Source organism: Paramisgurnus dabryanus, chromosome 4 (assembly GCF_030506205.2).
Source record: "Paramisgurnus dabryanus chromosome 4, PD_genome_1.1, whole genome shotgun sequence".
Classification (NCBI taxonomy): domain Eukaryota; kingdom Metazoa; phylum Chordata; class Actinopteri; order Cypriniformes; family Cobitidae; genus Paramisgurnus; species Paramisgurnus dabryanus.
Window position 1 is genome coordinate 28,666,841 of NC_133340.1, and position 9,695 is coordinate 28,676,535.

The 9,695-nt window shown below is 38.4% G+C and overlaps 1 protein-coding gene across 1 annotated transcript; it reads left to right on the forward strand.

Moving 5' to 3' along the window:
• The first annotated feature begins 4,351 nt into the window (after positions 1–4,351).
• Positions 4,352–5,200, forward strand: LOC135735458 (2-oxoglutarate receptor 1-like). Its single transcript, XM_065253884.1, has one exon. The coding sequence runs from the start codon at positions 4,352–4,354 to the stop codon at positions 5,198–5,200; it is 849 nt and encodes a 282-aa protein (XP_065109956.1).
• Positions 5,201–9,695: the final 4,495 nt, after the last annotated feature.

Consider the following 9,695-nt stretch of genomic DNA (forward strand, 5'->3'; position numbering starts at 1 on the left):
GCTGATTAAGTTGAATGAATAGCTTGATTGGTTAGCAGCACAAAGCCTTGAGGGTTCGATCCCAAGAACACACATAGTGATGAAATGTATAGATTGAATGCACTTTGGATAAAGCGTCTGCCAAATGTAAGTTTTCATTATATCGTCCTTTGGGTCTTTACACATTTACATTTTTACATTCATTCTTTACCATTTGATAATGGTTTATCATTGTTTGTGGATGCAGGGTACAAAAGGGCCAGCTGGACAGCAGGTAGCCACACACACTATCTGTGGGTGGAAGATCACAGCAAGATGATGATATGTTGCCATGCCAAGATAAGTGCTGTTTAGAGCGAGCTTCATCGTTCGTTGCGTCTCCACCTTCTGTCTGCGTGTGAAAATCGAAAAACTCAAAGCGAGCGGCATGCAGTGCTAATACGAGTTCCTCCTGAGCCGAGTAAATCAACCAGCCAGCATCACAGTTTACAACCGAGAGGATTCATTCTGATCTGAGATCAGATGCCTGTGTCCACATATATAGATCTGCAGTCCTCCAATGTGCCACGCCTGCCCGGCCTTCAGTCTGGCCTGCTTTTGAATCTGCTCTCATTTCACTCCACTAAATTAGGCCATCAGATCCAATTTCAGTCAAAGGCACAGACTCTCCATCAGACCCTGAGGATTTAGATTTAGTGATGACTTGATTTTCAGTCTGACAATGGACATATTTTATACTAAACTGTCTGCGGATGTGCGTCAGACAGCTAAGAATCTATCAATCAAAGCGAAAAGCCTGAATTATTTAACACAAGGTCTGAATTTTACAAATGATTTTTAGGAAAAGTTGAAAGTACAATTTTATGACTGCAGTAGTGTGCAAAGAGTTTTGGTTTCTGATGTTTTTAAAGAATGTATTTTCTATAATTTATCTCAATTATCTGTTTTGTTTTGTTTTGTCTGTCTGTCCTAACTACCTTCCTATTTATCCGCCTGTATGTCTCTTGTTGTTGCTCAAAGTTTTTTTATTCTAAATATTTTATTATTTTATTATTTAAGAAGCATCTACTTTAACATGTATATTTCCTATCATTTGTTTTATGTAAAGTGCTTTGGCAATATTATAACCAAACACAAACAAGGCAATAAAGTGCTTTTTACTGTAAGAAAACACAATTGAATATGAGTTCTGCTCCCTCTAGTGGTTAATCAGGAGAACTTCCCGAAAGATACGTCGTAAAACTCTGTGCTTTAACACACAGCTTTTCATGATGTATTTCACACTTAGTATTAACTAGACCTATTAAACTGTGTACTAACTGTCTTATGAGTTTATTACTTATATTTTAGTCCCAGTAGTCTAAACCAGGGGTCCTCAAACTATTTGGTGTCAGGGACCACTTACAGGGGAGAAAACTTTCAAGGACCCCCACATATTATAAAAGTTATTAAGCATATGCTTACCACAATTTGCACTTACATTTTTTTTTAAGCTTAAAATCTTTTATAAAGTCAAAAGTAGCAAGACTTTAGTTTGTAGATACACTCCCCATATTACTCTTATTATTTATATTTATACTTTTAAATGACCATTTCTTGCTCAATTTTCTACCAATTTTCAAACAGTTTGGTTTCTTACAAACGTTATTACCGTGGCTATAATTCTGGATGATGTAACATGTTTCATGATTTTTTTTTTATTACAAGTATGCAGTGTCATAGGTAGATCTTTGACGTTTATAACAAACCAAACCGTTTGAAAATCGGTAGAAAATTAAGCAAGTTGTGGTCATTTAAAAGCACATGCACCATTAAATCAGTGTCCAGGTTAAGAAAAGAGGAAAGATGAGGATAAAGGTGCAAAAAATAAAAGACTGTATGCTATGAAGCTCACTCGTGAAACATTGAGTGGACAGATCCACCTATGGGAAAGGCATCCGTACCTGACCTCTACAGAAGCATCCAATTGCACCAAGTCTGGCTTGAAAGACAGAAGCGCGCAGCCAATGCCAGGTACCCTTTTACCTGATGGCATATAAGGCATATCCGCACTGCTGCTCCTCTGTAAGTGTATTCACTTCGTATTCGTATTCGCAAGCGGGGCAAAGCGGGTGGATCTCTCCACTCTATGTTTCAGAGAACCGGGGTTACGAAAGTAACTTATTGTTCTCTTTCATCATCTCGTGTTCGAGATCCACCTATGGGAGAGACATGGATAGCTCCCGATTGTCCAACACACTCACAGTGAGACAGCCAGAACAAAAGGACGGTCACCCCAAAAGGGCAGTGCCCGACACGTCCTATAATCATGTACCCTACGCACATACATAAGTAGCTGCCGTGCACATGCCGGGCAGAAAATATGTATAAAGCACATCCCATAGAAAAAAAACCATAAATGCGAAAAGGCAAACCCGGGCAGGAATGTGAATGCATGCTTGGTAACATGAACGAGCCCACCGGCTCATACGCCCTTATTCCTACTATAATGTGACAACAGTAAGGAAAAAGGCACGCAACAGTGAAGGGCTATGATGACCCTACACCTAAAACGGAATGTGCTACTGAGGTTTTAAGAATCGCCTCCATATCGCGCCCACCACTTGCGGGTGAAAACGCCAGTCCCAGTAAAGAGGGTTTCCCCTTGACAGAAGATCTGCGCCACTGTTCAGAATGCCGGGAACATGCGTCGCGCGTAATGGCAGAAAACCCTTCCTGCTCCACACTAACAGCTTGTGAACTAGATTGTGGAGTTTTGAGGAGCACACACCGCCCTGGAGATTGATGTAAGCCACCGCTGTGGTATTGTCGCAGCGTACGAGAACATGATGTCCCCGCAGGTGTGGCACAAAATAATTCAGAGCTTTCCATATGGTAAGGAGCTCCAAATTATTTATGTGTGCTGAATGGAGATTGCTCGGTCACATCCCATTCACCGTTCTGCCCTCCTGAGTTGCACCCCACCCTGTTAAGGACGCATCTGTCGTCACAACTTTTCACAACATAACTGTCCTCAAGGGGGTCCCGTGCGCGTAAAATTCTGCATTCCTCCAGTGGCGCAGAGCTGACAAACAGGTGCACGTCACTGTTACAATGCAGAGATTGCGTAACGGGCTGAAATGTAGTGATAAAACCCATTTCATGAACGGCCTCATTCTCAGGAGACCCAGGGGCAAAACCTGAATAGCTGAGGCCATAAGACCCTGTAGTCGGAGGCATGAACGATACTGCACTCTATCCCCCTATTCATTAAAGCGCGGACGTGCTCCTGAGAAAGACGCGCTCGCATGGAGACCGAGTTTAGTTCCAAACCCAGAAAAATCAGACTCTGACTGGGTGTGAAATTGCTTTTGGTCACATTCACTCTGAACCCCAGAGATGTGATATGTGAGAGCACACAGCGATCTCTTTTGACTCGGCTATGATGAGCCAATCGTCTATGTATGTCAAAATCTGTAGACCTGACATTCTCAGAGGGGCAAGGGATGCCTCCGCACAAAGACAAAAAGTTTGAGGGCTGATAGAGAGACCGAAAGGAAGAACTGCGAATTCGTAAAATATGTTCTGATATGCGAAACGCAGGAACTTCCTGTGCTGCGGATAAATGCTTATATGGAGAAAAGCATATCTTAGATCGAGGTGAACCAGTCTTTCAGGGGGGAGGGGGGGCAGCCCACCTTGGATGTGCTTGAGGTGTCTGACGATCGATGGCTTGACCGCAGGCGGGTCACCCAAACCGAGAGCTGCCAGGTAACACGAGCATGGGCGGCTCGATGATGCTAAAACAGACACAGCTATCCTGGATAGATAACAACTGTCACGTCAGGCGGAGGCTGATCTGGACGATAATTCCTCCTGGCGACACGCAGTAAACAGTGCTTATCCAACCGAAATGTATCCGTGTAGAGATCGTGAGAAGCAAATGTCAACTGAGGAGCAGCAGTGCGGATACGCCTTACATGCCATCAGGTAAGAGGGTGTGGTCCTATCTGCCATTGGCTGCGAGCTTCTGTCTGTCAAGCCAGACTTGGTGCAATTGGATGCTTATGTAGAGGTTAGGTACAGATGCCCTTCCCATAGGTGGATCTCGAACATGAGATGATGAAAGAGAACTGTGATATGCGCTAAAGACTGCAAGACTGTCTGAACTGAGAAAGGAATTATTGCATGAAATCTGTTATAACTAAAAGCTATCTCTGTGATTCATGTGACACAGAACCATTTCGTAATTTCATTTGGATGAAGGTTTAACCCTTTATCTGTGTTCTCCATTTCCTTTTCTATTTCTGCAGTGAGAATCATGTCACAGAACAGTTCAACAGACAACTGCGTCTATGTGGAGAATTTTGTAAAGCGCTACTATCTGCCGGTCATGTACAGCCTCATCTTTATCGTAGGTACGGTGGGGAACCTCACAGCTCTGGTGGTGTATGTTTTTAAAGTACGGCCCTGGACCAACACAACCATCATCATGGTAAATCTTCTCGTCAGTGACCTTCTACTCATGTCCTCCTTGCCCTTCTTAGTTTACTACTATACCCTCAATGACACCTGGACACTGGGACTTGGAATGTGTCGCTTCACACGCTTCATCTATCATTTTAACTTATACGGCAGCATCCTCTTCCTCACCTGTATGTCCATCTTCCGCTACATTGGAGTCGTTCATCCGGCGCAGGAGGAGAACATTAAGAAGATGCACTGGGGTATGCTGGCCTGTGTGTTGGTCTGGATTGATGTGGTGGCCATGATATCTCCAATCTTTAATAACTTTGAATTAAAATTCCAAAACAACAAAACCATATGTCCGGACCTAGCCAGCAGTAACATAGACTTCATCTGGCCTTTTAGCTGGGTGATGACTATAGTGGGATATATATCGCCTCTAATCGTGATCTCTTTGTGTTACTGGCGTATCATGAGAAGGTTAGGGAAGGGTCCTCATACAAAGAGCAGGGTACGAATAAAGGCAAGAAGAGTTATTGTGTTGATATTGACCTGCTTTTTTGTGTGTTACTTGCCTTTTCACGTACTACGAGCTTTGAGAATTTACACAAGGATCATGCCGAAAGTCACCTGCAGGTTGGACCACGGTGTGCAAGCTGCATATACGGTATCAAGACCGATCGCTGTTTCTAACACAGTTTTTAACATGATGCTGTACACATTGTCTGGGGATTCCTTTAAACAGGCCTTCATGGATTTCTACAAGTGTAAATAGGTTTATGGAAAAGAATAATGAGATCTGTAAGGTGGCTGTGATCAACAAACCCTCATTTTACTTCAGTGGTGGCTGGTGACTTCTTTTTGACGCGTGTGCAGCAGGCAATTATTTTGACAAAACACGTGATGCACACAGGATCTCTCGACACACAGGACACATATTTTGGGAAAGGAAACCACAAAAGCGACAATCCGAACACTTATTTTAATTAGCGTATCCTCGGAAGAGCAGTTACGAGCCGCACTTTCTAACTTAGAGTAGCGTACACTGTAAAAACTTTGCAGCATTTGAAGTTGAACAATTTTAACTTGAATTTATAAGTTATGTCAACTAAAGCCAAAACTTAAAACAGGTTAAATTTACTCGTTTTTTAAAGTGTATGATTAAAAGAAGTGCAATGTTCATGTTCCTAAAACCAAATGCATATATATGTATTTATATTAAATTATCGGCATAAATATTTCCTTAAATGAGCTGTTGGTAATGAAAAGTCACCCACTAAAGCCAACATCTGAAAGACAGTAAAATGACCAATCATCATTCACTCTTTAATGTACACTATAAAAATAATCTTGGTTTTGCAAGTCAATTCAATCTACTTTTTCACTGCAAAAATGACTTCCTTACTTAGTATTTAAGTCTAATTTTCAGTACAAATATGAAAAATTCTTGACCTAAGAAAATAAGCAAATTTTTCTTAAATTTATTTTTATTAATTATTGAAGAAAAAGTTCAAGATTTTTTCCTTATCCACTGGGCACAATTTTTATGCACAAATTGACTTAAATTGTATATATTTTTTAAAAGCTAGATTTATTTTCTTTGGTCATCTTTTTCATCAAGAAAATGCATCTTAATTCAAAAATGTTTAGATATTTGTATTTGTAAGTAAGAATGTCATTTTTTGCAGTTTTTAAGTTTTGAATTGTGATAAGTTGACATAACATATAAAAATAAGTTGAAATTGATTAACTTAATTTATTAAGTTAAAGTAACGTAAAAAATATATCTTGATTTGACACAATTTTTTACAGTGTAGGCTGTAAGGATGTGTTCATTTTTTACACATATTTTTGTGTTAAAAGCATAACACAAAAATGACACAACCAGCGCAGTGCAGCGCAATGCGTGACGCAAGTGTCTTTCGCTAGGTTCAAACCGGCGCAATGATCATTTTCACGTTTAGCGCCAAGTTGTTTAAATAGCAAATGCATTTGCGCCCATTTGGTATTTTGAGGCAACTAAAATAAACTACGCCATTGACCAACAAAAATCTGGTCTAGTCTATGGCGCAATATTGTTTTTGTTATTTAAAGAGTGCGTTAGTAATATGCGCCTATAAACCGGACGACAACGCGGGTTTGCTTATCACATACATGAATGTGCAACAGCACAAAAACGCTTTTAAATATGAAAAATTAAAGGATTAAAATGTAAAAGATTATTATTGAGTCTCTAGGACATAAATGAGGACCGATTATGAGACGTTAGAAGGCGTAAAGAGCTGCTTCACCTGTAGCCTGGTAAGTAAACAAATGCTTTGCTTTAAAAAAATGCAAATATTTTTAAATGTTTTTTTAAATGCCACCCCACGGATTTATTGTATAAGATGACTATGTACCTGTGGATATGCTGAGATGAGAAACATTTTAAGTAATGCTTTAAAAAAAAACATAGCGCTGTCCGAGTGCTGAAACGGCTTTCCGCACATTTGTAAATTCTTTATCTCTTGTTTGTTACACTGAAAAAATTATTCATTCAATTTACTCCATTTTTTAAGGTAAGTGGTTGCAATCAATTTATTTAAGCTACATTTAAACAAAAGTTTTTTGTTTGTTTTGTATTTCTAATTTTTTTGTTTGTTTAAATAAATTGCTTTGCGACCACCTACCTTAAAAATTTTAGTAAATTAAATGAATATTTTTTTTCAGTTAAGTATTTTTAGACTACAAACCTTATTTTGCATATTTGCAAATTATTTTTTGAGATTACAATGATTATGTTATGTAGGATATCAATTCATTTACAGCAATTAAAAGCCTGCCATTTTTATGTCTATGACTGAAAGAAAATTCTTTTAGCTTAAATAAATTGATTGCAGCCACTTACCTTAAAAAAACTGAGTAAATTGAATAAATAATTTTTTTCAGTGTAGGTTTTCATAAAAACAAATAACAATTTCAATGCAAATGAAAAGAACAAAAAATTTAACATTATTTTTAAACTGGTGGTCTTCTTCCTCTGCTTAGTTTTTCAGTTTACAAATTCCGCTTTCTAAATAGGGATTAGGCATGGCACAACTGGCTTTTAAAGGGGATGAGAGCTGAGACTCTCATTGGTTTATTGCACGTTATGTCCAAAACACACCCATTACTCATTATGAGAATAGGAACAACCCTTTTAGGCTGTGCGCTTGGCGCATAAACAATTTTTCCCATCATTAAATTAGCAAAAGTGGAATCAGACACACCCATTTAGACCGCGCGATGTACACTTTAGACGATGCGCTTAGATCGTTAAAATAGGGCCCATAGAGTGAACTCAGATCAAGTCATGTCAACTTACTATTATTTATCTTGACGAGATGAGTTGCTAGAAAAATTAATTTGACTTATTTCAACTATTTTTTATGTCATAACAACTCATCTCTAGTCAATATAAATATCCTAGTATGTTAAAATGACTTGATCTGAGTTGATTAAGCAAAACAAAAATATTTATACGTGCTTTCATTTATGAAATGTGACTTTTTGCAAAGCAAAACTGTTGAAATACATAAAATAGTAATATTTGTAAACTTGGTTAAAAATACTCACATGCACTTTTGGTTTGTATCTTTGCTTTGTATACTGAAACAATTAAGACCTGTTCTTACAGCTGTCTGAATGACGAAGTTAAACATCTTATAAATATTTCTTATGTTATGGGTTCCAATTGTGTATTGTGGTAAAGGTGATGTGCTTTTTGTGACAGTTAAAACATGTCAGGGCTATGTTGTGTCTGGTGTAGGCTGTCTACAGTAGTAGCTCAACTGGTTTGAGCAATTTTTGTTGTTGTTGTTGCTGTTGTATGTCTATGTGTATTTAGACCCTTTTGAAAATGAGATGCTACATCTAGCAAATAAAATAAATAAATAAATAAAAATAAGTAGACCCATTAAGTGACAGCTCTTTCATCATAGTCTGATGTTACAGTTTTTTACGATTGCTTACACACAAAATCTTTTCATGTCACACGATTTTTGAAACCTCTCACTCAAAGTGCAAAACAACATGCCAAATCTTCAAAACCATAAGCTATTTTTCAGCCTTTGACTCAGTTTTCAATTGCATAAAACATTTTTTTTTTCAAAACACTACACACAATTCTCTACCTAAAACAAATATCAAAATGCTACACTTATTCACCAGGTCACAAAGACACACTACTCACATGTGCAAACACTAAATGCTTAACTGATCACTGCTTTACTTTACAGTAGTATAGATAGGCCTATAAATCTGCACCCCCCCCCGTCAATTCCTGGACCAGGACCCCACACACAATTTACTGTATTCTACTGTTAAGATTATACTTTTGGTTTACATGTTTTTAGTTTTGTTGTATGCTAATGTATACAACAGTAATGTTTGGCCTAATAAATATTTTCTGTTTCTACATCGCATTGGCGTTTCCGGTGTACTTGTTACCCCTCTCAGCAGATTACTTTCACTGTAGTACATTGTATTGAAATGTATATATAATCCTATGAAAGACCAAAAAGCTTTAGATTTAGAACAGCAGTGTTTAGATGGTAAATCCAAAAGTGTATTATTATGAAAGAAGTGTTTGCCATTTGATGCAAATGCTTAATTCTGACATCTGTTTGTGGCATTTTGAATGCAGTGTTGCATTTTGAAGGAGATGTGAGCTACTTTGCATTTTGTGTGTGCAGTTTTGAGAATTGTGTGTAAGCAATTGGTAAAAACCATAATCTATAGTTAAAGGACAAGTTCGGTATTTTAGACTTAAAGCCCTGTTTTCAGATTGTTTATGGTGAAATAGAATGGTTTTGACTGAAATTTTGACATTTTCGGCTGCTCTGAGAATTTTCGCGTGTTTGTGTTTCAGCTCAGACCTCTATAATGGATTTAATGGTGCACTGGAACAATCCTTCCTAAAATGCATTAAACTTTCGTTTACAAAGACGTGAAACTCACCGAGTGGTCAGGGGTGTTCACTGGTATGCTCACACAAAAATCGCTCCAAAAGACGCATTCCAACAGGTTTTATCGTAGTTTTTACCAGCCCCATGGACTTGTATTAGATGTCCTGTGAGGTACGGTATTACTCCGCGCCGGGAACTTTGTTTCTATTCTTGCAATAGGCAAAGGCGGATTAGCGCCACCACCTGGGCTGGAGTGTTTATTATTCAAGCTCTAAGCGGAAGAATGTACGGGTGTGAGGCGTTTGGAAAAATAGGTCCACAAGTTAACAACGAATGCTAAAACAG

Excerpts from the sequence above, each read along its gene's own strand:
- LOC135735458 (XM_065253884.1), top strand. The coding sequence starts at position 4,352 with ATGTACAGCCTCATCTTTATCGTAGGTACGGTGGGGAACCTCACAGCT.